Source organism: Rhineura floridana, chromosome 11 (genome assembly GCF_030035675.1).
Source record: "Rhineura floridana isolate rRhiFlo1 chromosome 11, rRhiFlo1.hap2, whole genome shotgun sequence".
In the NCBI taxonomy this organism is placed as follows: domain Eukaryota; kingdom Metazoa; phylum Chordata; class Lepidosauria; order Squamata; family Rhineuridae; genus Rhineura; species Rhineura floridana.
Genome location: NC_084490.1, coordinates 51,322,691 through 51,343,766, shown reverse-complemented (window position 1 = coordinate 51,343,766; position 21,076 = coordinate 51,322,691). Strand labels below are relative to the sequence as shown.

Here is a 21,076-nt window from a genome sequence, read left to right as displayed (position 1 = left end):
AGGTAATAAACCTGTGAGTGTCCTATTTCACTTCAGATGGCAGAATGGGTGGGGGTGAGAGTGAATCTCCCATGATTAAATGATCCTCCCTCCCCTCCCTCCCTCCCTCAAATCCTTAGCTTATGGGGGGAAAGGCTAGGCTACAGCCCTTTCCTCCAACATGCTCATTTGCTGTGTGGAGGGAATTTTGTTGTGTGGTGGTTCAGTCATGTGAGCACTCTCACCTACAATCTGAAGTGGAACAGTCCAGACGGATTTACCGCCTCAGGGAGACTAGGAGGAAAAGGGTGGAGCTAGAGTCTTGTCAGGGCAGCAGGACTTTGACGCAGAGCCACTGCTGGGTATTCACACCAACTGTCTGAAGAGAAACTGTGCTTCTGAGTACTGGGATTCTTCCCTAGATGCCATCTCAGTGAAGGGCAGAGCTACTTGTGTATGTCAGGGGATTTCTCTTGGCTTCATTTTGGAGAAGGCCAGAAGTCTTTCTCGAAACTGGAAACTCTTATTATAGAGGCACCATCCTGGTAATGGGCAGAGGAGACTCCATCCTTGGCCAGGTTTTTTATTCCCACTTTTAGAAAACAGACTTTTAATAATCACTTTCCTATTTACCTGTGGCAAGTATTGTCCCAGACAATCAGACAGGGATGTTTCTATAAACTGGAAGAGAGGATTATTTATTTATTTATTTATGATTAATATTGTGTTCATCTAAGTCCTGCTGTAGACTCTTTGAAAGTAATGAACCTAATTTAGTAATGTCTATTAACTTCAGTGGGTCTACTCTGAATAGGACTAGCATTGAATACCACTTATTATCATCATCATCTTTATTTTAAAAAAAATCTCTTTCAGGATGTTGAAGTACCACAAACGGCTTGAATTGGTACGTGGGGGCAGATGGGGTAGTAAAAAAAAGTTGGCTACTGGTTTTGTGTGTGTGTGTGTGTGTGTGTGAACTTAATTGTGAGGCTCTTGGAATTTCATAATATATTGTGCAAGTGCTAAATTTGAAGTTAGGCAGAGAATTCAGTGCTGTTTTTGTTCATTATGTTTCTAGTCCTTCCTGTTGAGGTGATGAGCCTGAAATTATATGGGCAATGCCTGATGAAATCTCAAACCCAGAGGGGATTTCTGATCACTAGGGAGCAAGGTTTCAATGCCCTGCATAGCTTTTTACCCCTCTGCATAAATATCAAAAGTGATTTTAAATGAAGTTATGCTGCTTTGCTGAATGTTCATATTTAATACCAATCACATAATACCAATCACATAATTTTAGCTGTTCTTGGTGCAGATTCTTTTTAAAAACCGTATTGTACACACAACCCTTCTTAGGAAGATATTGGAGCAACAAGCACAGCATCACTATAGAGCATGGAGGTGAAGGTAGCGCTTCTTCCCACGCCACCTAAACCGCCTTGTGATCTTTGGCTTTATTGCTGCTCTGAGCCAGAGAGAAACCCTGAGTCGCTTTGCCTGGTTCTGATAAGGAAGCCACAGGCCGCTGAAGGAGGGGTGGGAGGAACCCTAGCACTGGATTTTTCAAATTGTTATTATTGCTGAGCATTTGAAAATCCATCTCTGTCTGAATCATATAAGAAACTGGTGACAAGGTGGAAATGATGCTACAGTTGCCACCTGCCCGTGTAAGGCTGTTGTAGGGAGGGAACCAACTACAAAGAACCTTGTGACACATGAAAGGCTAACAAATTTGTTGTGATGTTCTTCAGCAAAAGCTAGGCTGTTTAAGATACCACAAAAACGAATTGTCTCACATGCAGGCTAATGCAGATTGGGCACAAGCTTCTAGTGTTAGTTATGCCTGCACCCAACTTTTTTGGCTTGTTGACCCCAATGTGACTGCATCTCAACTTATATGTTCATTCATTGACGTGTATGGTATCCATTTTCAGTGTGTGTGTATTTATTTATAATCGTATTTTGTATAATAATTCCCTCTTCCCACGTATAGCATAGTTGCAGTGTTAAGTTGTGTAACCTCCTGGATTAATCGACTGAAAACTGATTGATTGGTTGATTAGTTGGTTGGTTGGTTGAAGAGATTCAACAGCCCTGCAAAATTGCAGGTGACAAGCACCATTTTAGAAACTGGACCATCTATTATGCAGTAGTCTGAGGATCTTACCACCCTTGTTATTTTGAATGTATTTCTTACAAGCATCAATTTCAAGATACCTATATGGACATTTGGAGGGTGTATATCAACTTACCTGTTTGAATTAAGATGGATGTATTAATGGTTTCATTTATTTATTTGATTTATATCCCACACCTTCCTCCAAAGGAGCCCAGGGTAGTTATTGTATCCTTAATGTGAACTGATGAAATTTCCCCCCACATTTTCCCCTTGTTTTTGTTTTTATTTTTTTCTTTGTTAAGTAGATTATAATTAATTTTTAAAAACAAAGAAATTGAGCAGAATGCTATCTGCACATTTTTTTTCTTTATATCAAAATGGGTAGAGATAGCTTTTTAAAATATGAAAGCTGAAAATTCTGAGAAGGGGCCTTGAATATAGAGCTTCACTGCTGAGCAGTGATTTGAAATAGGATTTCCTGCCTCTTAAGGAGGAGAGCAGGTGTAGTATAGATACCAGATGGCTTAGAGCGGGGGGGGGGTGCCCTCAAAAAAAAAGTTGTTGGACTGCAGCTCCCATTATTCCTGACCATTAACTAAGCTGACTGGGTTCTATGGGTACTGGAAGTCCAACAACCCCTGGAAGGTTTCCTTTTCCAGCTCTTGATCCTTCTGGCCCCTATTCTATACCTGCTCTCCTCACACAAGCAGCCATGTCAGGTGGTTAATTTATGTGACAATATTTTGTGGATAATGCCACTTGGACTGTGTCGTTTAGGTTGTGGTGGAATGAGCATAGTGTTCTAAACAATGTTTATTCAGGGTGGGTTCTCTGTTACCCCCTGCACGGCTCCACTTGCCCTATACCTTGCATCCTCACCCACTGAATAAATACTACTATTAATAAAAAAATTATATGGCAACCTCAAAGAATATAGCACTTTACAGAGAAACGTAGGCAAAAAAGACAACTTGCTTACTTGAGGGCCTTACCTTCTACATTACAGTTGCATGGGAAAAGAGTATGGGTGGCATCTCCATTTGCACCTCAAGAGCCTCATGGTGCAATAAGGCTGAACACCAGGCTTTGTTTTCCCTTCCAGCTGATGAATGGGCTCAGTGGCTGAAAAGGAGAAAGGATGTTCCAGGCACAGTCTCTATGGCTCAGCTCTGTGTTAAAAGAAGTCTCTGCTAACGAGGTTGTCTCCCTTTTAACTTTAATGACCCAGTAGCTCTTTGACATGGGCAGCTATGTAGGGCTGACCAGCCAACTAAGGAGCTCTGAGGAAGCTAGATAAAGCCTTCAAAAATAAGGCAGCACTTGGTCTTTGTGTGCTGAGTCTTAACTTGGCTTGTGGTTAGACATCTTGTTGTACTCACAGTTCACATACCATGCATACCTGGAAGTGAACTGGGGATTCTCTTCTCCATTGGTTGAGTCATCTGGACGATCAGGTCTTGGGTGCTCTTTACATGCTCCACCACTTGATATTTAAGGGGATCAACTGATACTCTCTCGACCAAAGTACTCCAATATTCTGAAGTTCACCTTGCCTTGTGAAGTTAGAAGGAGAGTTTCCCTAAAGCAAGGCATCTGGTTGTTTGGAGGCAACCAGAATAATAGTGACTAATTGCAATCTTGGTGAAATGATTGGGTGATTACCCAGTGCATAGCTCCATTTACTGTGCTGCTGGCAAAGGTGCCAGAGTTAGTGTGGGGAAGGCAGTTTCCCCAGAGGCTTGCAAAGTCTAAACCTGTACATTTGGAAGAAACTTGATTAAGACCTTCTTGGTTGGGCTGGCTTTTAATGTGTGATGTTAAGCAGGCACGGGGTAATTCTTAATTGTAGTATTTTTAAATGAATTTTATTGGTTACCTTGGGTTGTAGCTTTAGTGTCTAAATTGAAAGTTACGTCCTTATTTAATAAATGAAAGTTTGTGTACTACACTACTGGCAGAATTTTGGTCTGGGGGTGTGTCTGCTCAATTCTTCTAGATGATTTTTTTGCTACTCTATTGTGCGTGCATGTCACTTTAAAATGCACTTTCTCATGCCTTCTCTTGAGTAGATTTTACTCAGGGGATGAGGAAGAGTGAGAACACACTCAGGACTGAATTCAGAAATTAATACCCTTGAGCAGCTGTTGAGGGCTTTGAATGGGCTTTGAATGGCCCATCACTGACCAGAGCCCTCTACTGCTGCTCCTTGCTGCCCTTGCCACTCACCCACCCACCCATCACTTGTCATTACTGCCTGCTCATTCATGGAAGTCCACTCTGAGGAGCCACTGCTGCTTGCTCACCTGTCTGCTTCCTCTGTGCAATGGTTCTGCCCGAGCCCAGTCCTTATCACTGCCCTGAAGGAGAGGGCAGGTGAATGAGCTGGTAGTGGCAAACAGTTTCTGCTGTCCCTCCTCACCTTGCTTTGTCTGTGCTCTCTCTTGCCCACCAGCTCCCAAGGTGAGTAGCTGGTGACAGCAACAATGTGGAATTGCTCCTATCACAATGAAGGTGCAACAATGGGTATCTTGCCTGAGCTCCCCACCCCCACCCCAAATAAACCACAGCAGTGCCTGAATTCTAATTTCGTTCCTGTAAGTAAATTTATTCAAGAGGAGGGACTGAAGTGTGTTATTTCAACCAGCACATTTCCACATCTCCTTTCAAGTAAATAGAATTGTGAGTAGGCCCAGCAAGTATGCCAATTGACTGATGGCAGAATGTCTGCATAGACATCTTGAGGGAATTGCAGGGAATTTAACTCCTCTTTAAACAAGGTACCTGCTATTCTATTCCAGCCAGGCTGTGGGCCCAAGGGATGCAAAGTCATACCTTTAGGTGGAGTCACTCAACAACATGGAGCAGGTTCCACACAATAGGTCCAAAGTAATGGCTTAGACTTAGGCTCTGTAAGGCCCGGAACAGCTCCTTGCAAGTTGTTTTTCCTTAACCCTCCCTGGGAATCTTGTCTGATTTGCAGAGATACAACCTTTCATTTTGCAGCATCCCTGCTTTGTTTCATCTAACATGGAAAGATGGATATACAAAATTGAAGCAAAGGAATGGAAAAATTAGCTAAGTCACGGGTCTCCTCTCCTTTGCTACAGATAATGACATGGACCTTGGAACTCTCCAAAACCACATCAACAGCACCTTGGACAATGTTTATGAGGATGGTCTGGAATCTGAATGTGCTAGGCCCATTTCCAACAGCAACCCTATCTGCAATGGCGAACAGGCCAGCCTTCTGACGAGAGGTGATATTGTCAAGCGTTCTCAGCCACTGCTCATCCAAGCCAATAGGTACGTGGAGATGGAGCCAGGAATTGTGGGAAACTCCAACCATAACCCCCATTCATTAATTATTTTGTGTTGGCGATGAGAACTAGTTCTGACATTTGAAGCATATCTCTGAACCTGGGCAGAGGACATGGTTTAATTTGAGTCAGCGATTAGCCCTCGAACAAAACAAATAATTCTGTAATGAGTGTCTCTGGTCATGAGCTAAGTTCATTTCTCTCATTCTTGAGGAATCACAGTCCATATATCTGAGATTAGGAGGCAGAGCTTCCAGGAGGCCTTAAGACCTGGCATTTCTCTTTTTAGAAACTGACCACTCTCTGGGGCATAGTTTATACCTCAGTTAGAAGCAGGGAAAGAAGTAGTGCAGATGACTAGCGTGCTGTTTCTCTACTGCAGCTACAGAATAGAGGAAGATGGATTACTGATTTCATTCACAGTGAAATCCATTAATATGTGTGGAAGCAGGGAATTACTGCTTCTAGGCAGAATGTGAACTTCCTCCTGTGACATGATAGCAAAGAGGTGCTTGCATGAATTTGCAACTGACAACCAGCTTAATAGAATGAATTTAGGTCAGACATTTTATCCCAGAAATTTGAAGCCTCAAACAAAATCTTGAGTCAGGTTGGTGGGTTGTTCTCCTCAGGTGAAGCCTCTGAGAAATGTTGAGAGAAGCCAAAAGAGTTCCAATAAGAATTACAGAACTGGGGGAGCTGAAGGTGGGGAGGTTCTCTTATTGCCAATTTGAAGGTGCCCAGCGTCGATTCATCCCTGAAGCTAAAGACTAGGCTAACTAGTACAGTAGGACCCCGCTTCTCAGCGCTCCGCTTTTTGGTGTTCCGCTAATACAGCAGCAGCGGGGCAATCAGCTGGAGGGGGGCTGGAGTTCCCCGCACTCCAGCTGATTGCGCCAAAGGAGGGGAAGATCAGCTGTAGCACACTACAGCTGATCTCCTCCTTGGGGGCGGTCAGACTCCTGCACTCCAGCTGATCGCACCAGAGGAGGGGAAGATCAGCTATAGCGTGCTACAGCTGATCTCCTCTTCTGGTGCGATCAGACTCCCTCGCTCGAGCTGATTGCGCTGGAGGAGGGGAACAGCTGATCTTCTCCTCGAGGGCGGTCAAACTCCCACACTCCAGCTGATCACACAGGAGGAGGGAAAGATCAGCTGCAGCTCGCTACAGCCGATCTTCTCCTCTTCTGGCGCGATCAGACTCCCCCTCAAGCTGATTGCGCCCGAGGAGGGGAAGATCTGACCTTCTCCTCCTCTGGTGTGATCAGTGGGTTAGGTTCCAGACCCCTGCGCTACAGCTGATCGACTTTTCGGTGGTTTTCACTTTCCGGCGGGGGTCTGGAACCTAACCTGCTGTATGAGTGGGGCCCTACTTGAATATTGAAGCAAAACCATTTGGAATCACACTAGGGATGGGATCCATTGGCCAGTGCCGCTTCAAAAGTATTCCATCAACCTAACAGGCTGGGATCGATTCAAGTTCATTCTTTGCCCACTAGCTGCTGCTTTTACCAGTCTGTGCTTTTTTTCACTTGGAAAAAATATCAATATTGATATTTTGAAGGAAATATTGATAAATTATTAAAATTATTAAAATTGGTAAATTCTTAAAATTGATGTTTTAGAGATGGATTTGTTTTCAAAAATAGCCATGGAAATTCGCTACATTATAATCCGATCCTCAGCAATTGAGAATAAGCGAATTAATTGAAAATTCAGTACCAAATCCAGATTGGGTGGAATTCTAGCACATCCCTAGATCACACATATGCTACTCTGAGCAGCTTGCTAACTTCTAAGATGAGTCTGCAAGCTTTGCCTCACACAGGATACCTACACAGCTCTGTTGACATGCAACCTTTCATGCTGCATCACTGCTATGCTCACATACAACATTTGGAGTGATGTGCTAGACAGATTTCAGACCAACCGCCCGTATATGATATGCACTGGGAGGAAAAGGCAACAGGTATTAGAATTAATCATTAACTTCCTTGCCTGCCCATGGGGCCAGTGCCATGGCGAGATGAAGTACAACAGGATTGCTGAGTCAGGTGACTGTTGAGGTTGGCTCAGTCCCTTTGCAAGCAAATGCAGAGCTAGTGCTAGAGGCTAGGAGGCAAAGAATTTTGCATATTGATTTGAAATAGCCACTTTTATCTTTGGCTGTGGGTTGGGGAAGCATTAAAAAGGTGCAAAATGAGGGAGCAAGTGCAGGACTGAGCTTCATGAGCATATCAGCTTTCCTTTTTAAAAAAAATGTTTTTAGCCCTTATGACTGCAAAGGTAAGTTTGAAAGTGTATGAGCAATATCTGATGAAATCTCAGAATTCAGAGAAGTGGCTAAATAAGATTTCAAATTGTTAAGTGGAGGAGGCAGCTCATTATCCTTCCTTAGGTTTAGCAGAACCAGAATAAAATTGTGCAAAACAAAGAGAAATTATGCAAATTTGGTTGGATTGTATAATTCATTCAAGTTGCAGGATTTCATTCAAGTTGCCTAGGTGCCAAATTTGAATATTTGTACTATGGAGTACCCACAGGCCTGGCCCTGGATCTCTATAGTATATTTCAGATTATCTCACTAATAAATTGGCTTTATTCACTAATCCAGAAACCCGATCTCTCTTTCCAATGATGCGGCACCTAATGCCTTTATGCTAATCCTTCAATTGTCCTTCTTTTCCTTTAGAAAACTGAAGGAGGAGGAGGAGGAGCCACGTGCCTTATCTCTGCCCTCCATCCCAAACCCTTTCCCGGAACTCTGCAGTCCCTCCAACTCACCCATCCTCAGCAACTCCTCCCTGGGGCCAGGTTCACCACGAGAAGGCAGTTCTCATGTAAGTGTGCCCATTTACATCTCGAGGTGGAGAGAGATCAGACTAGAACTTAATTTGGCACAAGGTTCACTAAGACTTTAGCTATAGACGTTGTGGTGGTTGTTCTTTTGCAGAGCCAGGGTCAAATTGGCTGTATGTTAAATTAATGAGAGGGCCTCTGAAAATGTGCAGACAGTATTTTCCTCTCCACACCAAGACTGCAAGTATGTAAGAGGAAAAGTAGGGGCTTGCAGTGTAGAGAGGTCCTGCAGGATGTACAGAGATACATTGTGCCCCCAACCCCACCAGGGGGTTCCTTTCACTATACAGACTGAGTATAAAAAGAGAATAAAATCATAACCCAAATATGAAAAGTGAGAGTTAATGATGGCTTAATGACTCAAGGAACCCATTGCCATTGTCTCCTGCCCCAAACCATTAGGCTAGGTCAAGCCCAACACAATAGGTAGAGCAAGCAGTTGCTCGGGGTGTTAGAAATCAAAAGGCACTGGGCTATGCTGAAAGACACTCAAGACAGCAGAAGAGCTGTTTATACACACACACACACACACACACTCTTTCTCAGTTGCATCCCCTTCCCCTCAATCTGTTTATTTATACAGCAGAGAAAAGGCGTTGCAAAGGAGGAAATGCAATCTCTCCTTCCCACTCTGCTTACAAGATGCTGGTGGGAGCAAAATTATTTTTTGTTTAGGGTAGCTATATAGTAAAGTGCATTAGGCCTCAGTCTCTTCTTAGAGCTGAGAATCAAACCCAGGTGTCCTGACTATCTGCATCATCTCTCTTTCCCGGAGCTATGGACAAGAAGAGCCATATAGTACTAAGAATTAGAATTGAGGGCTTGGGCTCACCAGGCATGATAGGGCAAGGTTGGTTCCCTTGGGGATTGTTGTCAAGGTTCCCAGGTTTTGTTTGGCTACCCTGTGGGCCTCTGCTAGGAGCCTATAATTATGGGACAGGAGGTTTCCAGCTGCCTTGGAAGTGTTTCAATCCACCTGATGCCTCTCGTCATTTCTGTCGAAGACCAACACAGATGCCGTTCATTGACACCCACTGCCATATGACCGAGGAAAACAGGGATGTTCATTTTGTGCTTGGTACACAAAGGAGCTGATAGGAGTCTAGAGAGTAAGACAAATGAGCAAACTGCTTCTGTGTTGTCTGGTGGCTTACCAATACTAATGCATTTTTAAAAAATCAGTTTATGTATTTATGCAATTTAATATCCCACCCTTCAGCTCAAATTCAGGCCCTCATGGTGGCTCACAACAAAGAACAATAAAATAATAAAACCATGAAATGACAGTAGAGCAACAGCAGATTAAAAGAACAGTAGCACTTTATCAGTAAAGGCAGATAAAAGATGAAGGCTGTAAACCTCAAAGTACCTAGGTGAGTGAATCAGGATGGTGTAGTGGTTAGTGTGTCAGACTAGGAGCCCAGGGTTCAAATCCTCACTCAGCCATGAAGCTCACTGGGTGACCTTGGGCCAGTCGCCATCTCTCAGCCTAACCTAACTCACAGGGCTGTTGTGAGGATAAAATTGGAAAGGGGAGAGCTATATACATTACCTTAAGTTCCTTAGATGAAAGCTGAGATATAAATGTAATAAATCAATAAACTCAGTGAGTCTTACTTTTGAGTAGACATGTTTAAGACTGAGCTGTAAAAGGCTTCAATAAATTAAAAGGCCTTTGCCTGGTGCCAAAAGGATGAAAGACTCAGGAGAGGCATGCATCTCTAGGGACAGAGTTCCACAAACAGGGCACCACCACTGAAAAGGCCCTTTCCCCAAGTGCCACCTCAGAATGAAGAAGGGCCTAAGAGTTGCGTGGGAGGAAGTGACCCTTATGATGGTTGAGCTATATAGGGTTTTAAGGGTTAAATCTAGAACATTGTTTTTTTAAACATAGAATTCAGGGGAAAAAATGGACCAGTAGCCAGTGCTACTATTTAAGAACTGATTTGATATGGTTCCCTTTAGCCTGCCCCCATCAACAGTCTCATAACACAGTTCTGGACCCACTGAAGTTTCCAAGTAATGCTCAAAGGCAGCCCCATGTACAGCACACTGTAGGCATCTAATCTAAAAGAGCATGGATCACAGTGGCCAGGTTATCTCTGTTCAGGAAGAGGTGCAGGTTTATTGAGTGTAATCTTTTACAAGGTAACATTGAAAATAGACATTTCCTTCCAGTCCAGAAAGCACATTTTTCTCACTGTGCACATCATCCTCCAATGCTAAAGGCCAAAATAGACGTGACCTGGGGCAGCCATGCTTGTTTTATATCTTTCTCTTCACTTTTAAAATTGGCTGTCCTTTGTGTAATAAAAGGTGGGCATGGGTGAGGGGCACTGATCCTTCCTTCCTGATGTTCTTCCCTGTGCTAAAGCAATCTTTTCCTCAGCTTTTTTACTTCTGTGCATTAGAGCTGGACTGGGAGAAAAGTGCCCGCAAGCGGTGGAAGGTGGGTAGTGGTAGGCAGGGGAAAGTTCAGCTCCCCACACCCAGGCAACTCTTTTGTGGTTAAAAAGCAGACCCCACACCCATCTTTTATATTTGAATGGTGCAATCTAAGATTTCTCACTGCATGACTGAAATTATTCTCTTTGGCTACTTGACCAGCCTTGCCCAAACTCCAAATACTTTGGACTACAACTCCGGTTAGCCCCAGACAGCTTGGTGTTGTCTAGAATGTTACGGACTACAACTCCCATCAGCGCTGGGCCCAATAGGGAATTATAGTCCAAAACATCTGGAGGGCACCAAGTTGGGCAAAACTGTTCTAGGCACTCTTTCACATATCTTACCTGAGAATGCAACCCAGGAACCCTTGTTTCAGGTTCCTGCTATGGCCCACTGCAAGAGATGGGACCAGGAAAGCCAAAGCCCAGGCTCCCCAACTATCACCTGTTCTCTTTTAAAACGTTACTAATTTCCAGTGGATGAATTCTGAAAGGCACCCATGATTAGATGTCGACAGGGAACAGGTTAATAATCCCAACTTTGCAGGCATCAGAGGAGCCATACGAGAGTGATTATGAGCCTGTTTTCTGAAGAACTCTTCTCCGTCAGTCTGTCTGGTATTTTGAGGCTCTCAGAATCTTTGCCAGTTCCTAGATTTACTGGCAGCTCAGCCTGAGATTACCATTAAAGTGTTTATGTGAAGATTGACGACAAATGCTCCCTTGCCTTTCATCTGAAGAGGGGGGAAAGATGCTGCTCGTGGTGGGACATTCTAATCCCTCCCCTGGAATTTGAGCCAGGGTGCCTGGTGCTGGTCAGGGAGCAGGACAGCATGTATTTTTGAAGGCCAATTACTTTCCCAAGGTCTTCCCCAAGCATGTCAGGTTTCTCTCAACTGGATCTCAGAAGTGATGTATGTAAGGACATAAAGAGTTGCCTTAGGGTTTAACTGTGTGTATTTTTTTAAAGAGCCCTTGAACCACTTTTTCCTCCCTGTAGTTGCTTTCAAAGTTGGCATTGCTGTATCACATTGAGGAAACTACTGCACTGGGTTCTTCAAAATGTCTGTCACGTGTGCCTTAAAGCTGCTTTTCCTCGAATGAGGCAGTGGGTTAAGGTCAGGCCCACGCGACCATTTTGTCACCCACCATGCCTAAAGCAGCCTGCCAGCCATGGGTGGTACCTTGGGACTTAATGAACCTCCTGGTTTTGTTTCAGGAACAGGGACTGTGAATACAGGGGGATTGTCAAGCTCCTGCCAGACTGCATTTGACTTGGTGGGAAGAGCCGTATCTCGGTGGCAGAGCATCTGCATTGCAGGCAGAAGGTCCCAGGTTCACTCCCTGGCATCTGCAGGATTGTCCCCCCTCTGAGACCCTGGAGAGCTGTTGCCAGTCATTCATTCATTCATTCATTCATTCATTCAATTGGTTAGATGCTTATCTGGCTGGTTACCCAGCCACTCTGAGCGACGTAAAATACAGCATATAAATAATAATAAATAGCCACAGGCTACTCACTCCCTCAACCAGGGGTGGTCAGTCACTTTTACTGTCCTCACGGTCAGAATATGTTCCCAGGAGGCTGAGGGAAGAGGCGCCCGTCAGCGTAGACAGTACTGAGCTAGATGAACCAAAGGTCTGACTTGGTACAAAGCAGTTTCCAATGTTCCTGATGTTGTGTGAGCCTGCTCTGAGGAAGGAGGACAAATGCATTTTTTCAACCATACAATATCACAATGAAATTAGAAAAATACAAACACTGGGTGGTATTCAATGCAAGGGCTAACTTAGGTTCATTACTTTCAATGAGTCTACTCTGAGTAGGACTTAGTTAAGTGCAACCCTTTATCCTCTTTCAGGATTCCCAGGTTGCAACTCAAATGCCCAATCCCCCTGCCTCTGTAAAACAGCCTTTACAAACCTGGTGTCCTCCAGGTGCTGGCTGGGGCTCCCACAAGATGCAGTAATGGCCACCAGCTTGGATGGCTTTAAAAGAAGGTTAGACAAATTCATGGAGGACAGAGCTATCAATGGCTACTAGCCATGATGGCTGTGCTCTGCCACCCTAGTCAGAGGCAGCATGCTTCTGAAAACCAGTTGCGGGAAGCCTCAGGAGGGGAGAGTGTTCTTGCACTGGTTGGCCACTGTGAGAACAGGATGCTGGACTAGATGGGCCACTGGCCTGATCCAGCAGGCTCTTCTTATGTTCTTATGGGGCTCATGGGAGTTGTAAGAGCATCAGGCAGACGAAGGCTGCTGTAAAGTGTCATATACTTTTCTGGCCCTATAGAAAGATGCATGTATATTTGACTTTTCTCTTACTTGTCCTCTTTCAAGAAGCTCAGGACAATGTCCATGGTTCTCCCCCATCCTCTGTTATCCTCACAACAACCATGTGAGATGTGCTGGGGGGGGGAGAGAGAGAGAGAGAATGAGGCTGGCTCTAGGTCACCCTATTTGCTTCATGAGTGACTGGGGCATTGAGATCAAGTCTCCCCAGTCTTACCGTGCATTAGATATGTGGGTGCGGAAAGGAACTAGCAGTGTAGGGCCAGTGCCTCCCATTAGCAGCACACACTGAAAGCAGGCTGCACAGAGCCAAGGTATCCAGTAGTGTTGGGGAGGTTCTTCTCTATGGCCAGACTAACTAATCACAGCAGCCTCATACCCAGCATTGCTTGGGAATTCTAAGACACCAAAAAATCAGGGCAGTTTTGAAAGATTCAGTCTGCCATCTTGATTCAAAATGGCATAAAATTGAGTCCAAACACAGATGAAAACCTGCTGCTTGATCTCAGGAACCATCATGCAAAACATCATTACAATATTTTAAGAGCTGTCCAAATCGATAGTGAATAAACAGTTTTTCAAAATATATAATAAATTTCAAACCCTGTCCCTCTTGGCTCATCTCAGCCCTGTGGAAATTTCTCCAGGACATTGTAGCAGCATAGCCTGGGCCAGCAGAGATAGTAAATTCATCTTGTACTGTCCAAAGTCTAGCTCAGCTCCTCTTCTCCTATGATTCCCTGCCCATGATTGATGGCGTCCACATCCAAGTAGCCCCAGTTTCAGTTTTCATTCCAGTGCACCAGCCAGGTCAATCTAGCCTTGGGTTATCTCCTTTTTCTGGAAAGAAAGAAGCAGACCCTGATCACATTATGGACACCCTGCTCTGACAGATGGTAGGTGCTATTAGATGATCCTGGGCTGCCAAGTCTGACTTCTTGCTGAAATTGTGCACTTGGCCCCTACACATGCATCATTAGCATAGCAGTATAGCAGTATTCTCCCTGGCCACAGATCACTGTTGTGCTAGCCATGCTGTCATAAGCAAGGATGCACTACATGGGTAAGTTATTCTTACACATCTCGTCTGAAACAGTAAATCACATTCTCACTAAAACTATTGGAAAATGAAATGGACTGCCTTCAAGTCGATTCTGACTTATGAGGACCCTTTGAATGGGGTTTTCATGGTAAGCAGTATTCAGAGGTGGTTTACCATTGCCTTCCTCTGAGGCTGAGAGGCGGTGACTGGCCCAAGGTCACCCAGTGAGCTTCATGGCTATGTGGGGATTTGAACCCTGATCTCCCAGGTTGTAGTGCAGCACACTAACCACTATGCCACACTGGCTTTCACTAAAACTGTTAGGGAGGGGAATAAGAAGGTAGTGCACAAACACTGTCCAGGTGGCCTAGCCCCCAAAATATCAGGATTGCTGCAACTGCTGATGCAGCACTGCACCAGCCCTGATTATCAGAGAAGTTTAAGGCTTTTTCATAGCCTGGAGAGACAGGTTAAAAAAGAAGAAAAGAAGGCCATGCACAACCCTGGTTAAACCTTCAACTGAGTGAGATCGGGGGGGGGGTCAGCTCAAGGGTTGACGGGATGTGGTCTTAGGAGGGGTGGCCTGGGGAGAGTCCCAAGAGCCAGAAAGAGAGGTCTGGAGGGCTACATTTGACCCCCGAGCCTGACGTTCCTCACTCCTGATTGAGAAGGAGCCAAAAGGAAGACTTGGTTTCTTTCTTACTATAGGAAGCCCTCTGAATTGAATCTAGGTACAGTGGGGGGAAGGGCCTCAGCAGCACTTCAGTGAATTTCCAGGCAGGGCTTTTGTTAGGAGCCAGTGAAGCTTCAGCTTTCATTTAAAAAGTTGGATATTCCATTATTTATCACCTTCCCCATGACACAAGCTTAGAAAAAGGAAGAGGCGGATAAGGCAACCTTAAAAATTAACAGATCAATTATGATGGAATGGAATCCACTTCATCAGATGCATGAGGTGTAATCCTCCATTGGCAGGGGTGTTACACACACACGCATGCACGAGGTATAAAGGGGGGAAATTGTAAACAGTGAGTCAAATGTTAAATGGCCATGAAATGCAAAAAGTACAGCCTGACCAATTCTAAAACAAACAACAAACCCTGCTGTGATTCAGAGAGATGCTTGGCCATTTAATTCCTCAGCCTCAAAAGGTCTGGAAAATCAGTTGTGGTCTAATAATGGAAGAGCAGGCATACCCCTCACCCTCTTTCAGATTTCCACACCCTTTCGATGCTTAATTTGAGCCAGGGCTCAGCCACTGAATGCCACGTATTTATAAAAGAAATAATAATGAAGAGAATACGTTTACGTATGTGCAGAGAGCACTTTCCCTCTTGTGATTACACAGTCACATCTGGAATTAGATAGGGCTTTAGATCAATAGACAGGAGCACTGAGCTCTGATACCTTTCATCTAATAAACTTAGCACATAGCCCTGTAATCTTTAGGTATCATAATATGACTTGCTGTTTGGTCTGTGACCGTATTAAACTATACTACTACTGCTACTACTACTACATAATATGACTTGAACAGTTGCTTTGCTCCCTCTTGTGGAATAGTTGGGTACATCAAAGATACTCCACAGCTGACTGATTAAGCTCACTGCTGGATAAGAACAAGAGTCCATACAATTCAGTATCCTGTTTCCAACAGTAGCCAAAGCAGATGCTTCAGGAAGCCCACAAGGACATGAAAGCAACAGTCCTCTCCCATTGTTTGCTCACCGGTATCTGATATTCAGAGATCAGGGCCTCTCAACATGGATTCCACCACCACATATTTCTAACCGGCCGATGCCAGAGGCTGATTTTTCCTGGTCTCTACCACCTCCTTCTCCAGGCCTCAGCAGGCAGCTGTCAAGTGTACAGTAATCAAGTGATGTACACAAGTACATGTGAAATGGTTCTGAATAGACTTACTTGGGTGTTTTGAGCAGAGCTTGGAAAAGTTACTTTTTTGAACTACAACTCCCATCAGCCCTAGCCAGCATGTCCACAGCATGTCAAAAAAGTAACTTTTCCAAGCTCTGGTTTTGAGGAGCCCAAATGGGACAGCAGGTATCAGTGGTGTTTCCACATGCACCCAAGTTTCTAACTTCCCTTTAATTGGCTGAGGAACCCACAAGTATCTGCCGCACAACCCTTCTGCACTATAGAGCAGGTGTGGGGAATTATCTGGTGAGTAGGCCAGATCCTTATCTCCCTTGCAGCCAAATTAATACCTGTGCTGGGCCAAATTTGACCCACAGGCCAGAAGTTCCCCACCCCTGATGTAGAGGATTCTAGGGTTGAACACAGGATACTGACCAGACCTGATGGTCCTCACCATTGACCATAATGTGGAGGGATTGCCAAGAGGTTGTCTATAGCTGACAGTAGCAATCATGAAGGGCAGGAAAAAGGTAGTCTTGTAAGTGGTACAAAACAGCAGCATTTGGGCAGTAGATTCGTTCAGGAAAAAGGAAAGCAAGTACAATGCGTAATTAACACAATACATAATTAACACATGGCTACAAGATATAGTGATGGCTTTAAAGAACAATTTGTGTGCTCAGAGGTTTGAACCATTACTTCAATCGCAACAAGCATTTCAGCTCCCCCCTCACATGCACACACATTTACTTAACCTGTGCTCACTTTCTCCTTCCACAGGTAGTGAAGGTCTACAGTGAAGATGGCACTTGCCGCTCATTGGAAGTCACAGCAGGGACTACAGCTCGTCATGTCTGTGAGATGCTCATACAGAAGACCCATGCTTTGCATGATGAATGCTGGTCCCTAGTAGAGGTTTATCAGCACTTGGCTCTAGGTGAGGAACGGAGTGGTCTCCTCAAAGCCAGAATTGGGAGTGCCAGGCAATCAATGTGGGTGTGGGTGCACGTGCATCATCACGGAATTGTCGTGGTTCATCTGAGTGTGGGCTCTGTCCCACAGGCTGGATGTCATTTAAAAGGCCTCCCCATCTAATTTGCTGGCCTCATGCAGCCCCCTCTCCTCCAGGTCTTTTCTCTCGTATGTCCTCTTCCTCCCCTCAAAAAACTATTTCTCTCAGATCAGATCAGCAGTGCAAGGGGGAGGGATGGTCACAAGCAAGGGAGGCTTAAGACAATTAACATAACTCCTCTCCAATCTCCCTTCCCCAGCCCCAGCTGATTGGCTCAGTAATGGGAAAGAGTAGGAATGGCCGAGTCATGTTGTAGCTGCCCATAGTGGAAGAGATTGCTTGCTCTCTTCCTCCATAGGCAGCTTATTGAGTTTATATGCCACATGCTGAGCAAGAGAGATTCTTTATAAGTGCACAGTACAGAAGTCAAGTGAGCTGGTCATGGAAGAGGAGAGTGAACTTTTCACAATCAGCTGCAGTGGAATGTAGGAAGAGTGTGTGTGGCCCCATTCCCTTTGTGCTTTGGCCCTGCTCACTGCCCGTATGCAGCAGTCCCCCCAAACACTTTTTTCAATAGAATGCAGCTCTCAGAGAGAAGACAGCTCCCCATCCCTGTTCTAACTCAAACGTCTGTCCTAAGTCAAGGTAGAACAATGCAGGAAGAGGAACACTTAAATTGTTGTTACTCTCCCCAAGCCTACTGGATAGGACAGAGTATACATCAAACTAGCATGCTTAATAGCCATTGTTGGACCTGTTCTCCATATTGGTTCTATGTAGAATAAAAGCAAGCTGCTAAGGAAGTACTTATACCCTACAAACTGTGTTTCTCTGTTACTACTCTTGGCCAGAGCGGTGCCTTGAAGATCATGAGTCTGTGGTGGAGGTTCAGGCCACATGGCCTGTTGGGGGCGACAGCAGGTTTGTGTTCCGGAAGAACTACGCCAAGTACGAGCTGTTCAAGAACTCACCAGTAAGTGAGATGGACCATAATGTCAGAAGGGGAGACCATTCTTTCCCTCCAATATGATGTGAAAGCATCCTGATTTTCCTCTTTCAAACAACCCCAACTTATGCATCTGTTATATGAAATAAAATTGTAGTCCCTACCAGATTTATTTAGTAAATGTTTTAAGTTTCACTTTAGATCTTTCATATTAAGCCTTGAACTCAGTTTCTGCAAAACCTCTTGGTTTTACTATATTTCTGCATTACTGAATTTATATCTGAGGAGATTTTTAACTGGCTGTAAGATATGACAAAAATGTTTTACTTCCTACAGTTTTTTTAAATTTCTTGCTTTCACGTACTTGGGCTAGTGAGCGTGTTGCATTGATAATAATTGTATCTATTTTATGTTATCAGCATTATGGAAAGGATGGGATAAAATTTTAAAGGGGGGAAAGAAGAAAGAACTTAAAGCAAAAATGGTGCACATTTTGGCAGTTTTTCTCTGCAATTATGAGTGCTCAAAACTTGTTCTTATTCTTCACCTAAAAAAACATTGAGACCCAATTTAGCATTTTTTTCCTTTGGAATTAAAAACACTATGCCTGGTATGTGAAAACCAAATACCACAATTGTCTCTGTTAAATTTGGAAGAGTCACTCCTTTCTCCTCAATTGCAGCAGTCCCTGTTTCCTGAAGTCATGGTTTCCAGCTGCCTGGATGCAGCCAACAAGGGCATGTCCCACTCAGAACTTATACAGGTATTGCCTTCCCTTTCTGTGCCTGTCATTCAGACTTGCTCCCATTCCTAGGTCTCCATTCATCTAGAACAGTGGTTCTCAATCATTTTTGGTTCACGGCGCACTGTAAAACATATAAATACTTTCTGGCGCACTTCGTGTACAAAATTAAAAATGTATTAATATATTTTAAACTATGAATAAAAATAACTTAACAATATACTTTCATAATATTCGCGGCACACCTAGCCATCTCTTGAGGTGCACCAGTGTGCCCCGGTACACCATTTGAGAATCACTGATCTAGAAGGATAAAACACAGTTCTTGGGTTGCCATGATTTGATGCTTAGCACAATCCACTGGGGCACAGGAGGCACCTAAGAGATGGTAATGTAGAACATTCCCTTGCCTTGAATTCCCCTGCCCCTGCTTTTGCCCATCAGGTGCCCAGGGATGGCTTTAAAACAGTCAGGGCTTGTCCAGATTTGACGGTTATTTAGCTGTTAATCCATATTTTCCCTATTCAAATTTGGCAGGAGTAGTCCACACCTGCTCGTATTTGAATGTTTATATGAAGAAAAACTTCTATCTTTCCTGTTCATGCTTGTAGGTGTATCCTTTTGTGCTTGTCCCTGCCTTCTAATTTGTTGATTCTGTTAGGCCAGTTAAATTCCAACAGGGCATGTGTGCAGGAAGCTGTGCAAAAGCACACAGTCAGGCGGTTGTAAATTTGCTTGTGCAGTTTTCCAGTTTTGTGCAAATCTGAGGGATCAAAAGAAAAAAGAAAAGGCTAAGCTCCTGGTGTGCCCTCCTAGCACGCAGGAAAATAAAGCAATTGTAAATTCTCAACACACATTTTTCAGCATGCTGCCCAATATAGCTGGTAGAAATGTAAGTGGTTTGCTTGTGCGGTTTTCTGGTTTTGTGCAGATCTGACAAAGGGTGAGCTTTTATAGTCCCTTGCCCTTCTGCATGACTGGGCTCTTTTAAAAGAAAGATAGCGGAAGGGGGACGGGTTTATAAAAGTTTGAATAATGTGATGAGATGATTGTTCCTCCTTCTCTTACAATAGCTGATTGTGATTAGGAGCCAATCCAGGACAGGCAATTGGAAGTATTTCTTAACACAACTCACAGTTAATGTAGAGAATTCATTGCCATAAAAATGTGGTTATGTCCACTAGCTTAGATGGCTTTGAAAAGTGTTAAGACAAATTCATGGAGGACAGGTCTAATGAAGACTTTAGGGCAAAACTGGGTATGACATGAAGCATATTGCCTCTCATGTTTAAAATAGCAGCTGGACCAGTGGGGGGTGATGCATCTCCCCTGTCGGTTTTATTAACACACACACCAAGGTGCTGTTTGCCTTGAAGTGTCTGCTTCAAGGGCAAATAAAGGCTGGGGGAGTACTTGGCTGGAAAGCAGTATGGAGGAAAGTGTTTTCTTTTTAAAAAAAAACAAAACCCTCCCTTCCCAACACAGTGTCTGCCATTTGAAAAGAGGAAAACGCGTCACAGTTTGGCCCTTAATCATGATAGTTAAGAGGGACCCCCTCACCATGTTCAGAGGTGGAACGGAGGGTGGCTGTGCTGTCATTGCACCTTTCAGAATTGGAAACAGAGTGTTGAGCCTGTTGGGACTTTGGTCTAATCTAGGAAGGCTGTTCTTTTATATTCCACCATGGGCTCAACCTGATGCACAGGGGCATTCCTCATGTTATCCTCAGAACAGCCTTGTGAGATAAATTAAACTGAGAGAGCAGTCACACAGAAGCATTGGTGAGCAGAGATTCAAACTCGAGGCTTCCTGATCTAGGTCATCTCTCTTTCCGCTATACCACACTGGCTCTTACATTCTTACAAGCAGCTACCAATCTTATTCCATTGCCTTAAGCATGAGTACACTGCATCTTTGGGGATATGGTCTTTGCTATTCTTTTGTCTTTAGAGCCTGTGCTGTTAACTTGGTCTGTCTTCCTATGAACTTCAGCCTGTGTGTATATGTCCTATAACACCTTTTCTGCCTGCTTCATGCACCTTGGAATATAGTGAAGTAGACCTTTGTTTACATCAGTTTAGACCACAATTAGCAAGTTACTTTTTTCAGAAGGTGTTGCAAGGGTCTTACGTGTCCCCCAAGGCTGGATCCCCTACAATTCTAAATCATGAACCTAGAGGGTGTTTCCCACACAACTGCATCCTAAAGAAAGCAGGAAGGGCTAATGGCTGGCACAATTGGTAATGTTGTTTGTCTTCTCTTCCCATCCTTTTTCTGACTTCCGTCTTTCAGAATGTGCTAAATTCAGGAAGCTGCCCTGAAATCCAAGGGTTCCTACACCTGAAAGAAGTTGGACGCAAAGTATGGAAAAGGTTTTACTTCTCCTTACGGCGCTCTGGGCTCTATTACTCAACAAAAGGCACATCAAAGGTAGGTTGTGTGG

At 44.2% G+C, this 21,076-nt stretch overlaps 1 protein-coding gene across 7 annotated transcripts in view; it reads left to right on the top strand.

Moving 5' to 3' along the window:
- Nucleotides 1-21,076, top strand: part of GRB7 (growth factor receptor bound protein 7) — a 92,443-nt gene that overhangs the window by 58,367 nt on the left and 13,000 nt on the right. For all 7 annotated transcript variants that reach the window (XM_061588065.1, XM_061588066.1, XM_061588064.1 and 4 more), the window contains 6 exons: nucleotides 5,209-5,404; nucleotides 8,111-8,258; nucleotides 16,714-16,870; nucleotides 17,797-17,918; nucleotides 18,574-18,654; nucleotides 20,926-21,063. In XM_061588065.1, the coding sequence (XP_061444049.1) occupies nucleotides 5,209-5,404; nucleotides 8,111-8,258; nucleotides 16,714-16,870; nucleotides 17,797-17,918; nucleotides 18,574-18,654; nucleotides 20,926-21,063 (842 nt within the window). The remainder of the gene's footprint in view (nucleotides 1-5,208; nucleotides 5,405-8,110; nucleotides 8,259-16,713; nucleotides 16,871-17,796; nucleotides 17,919-18,573; nucleotides 18,655-20,925; nucleotides 21,064-21,076) is intronic.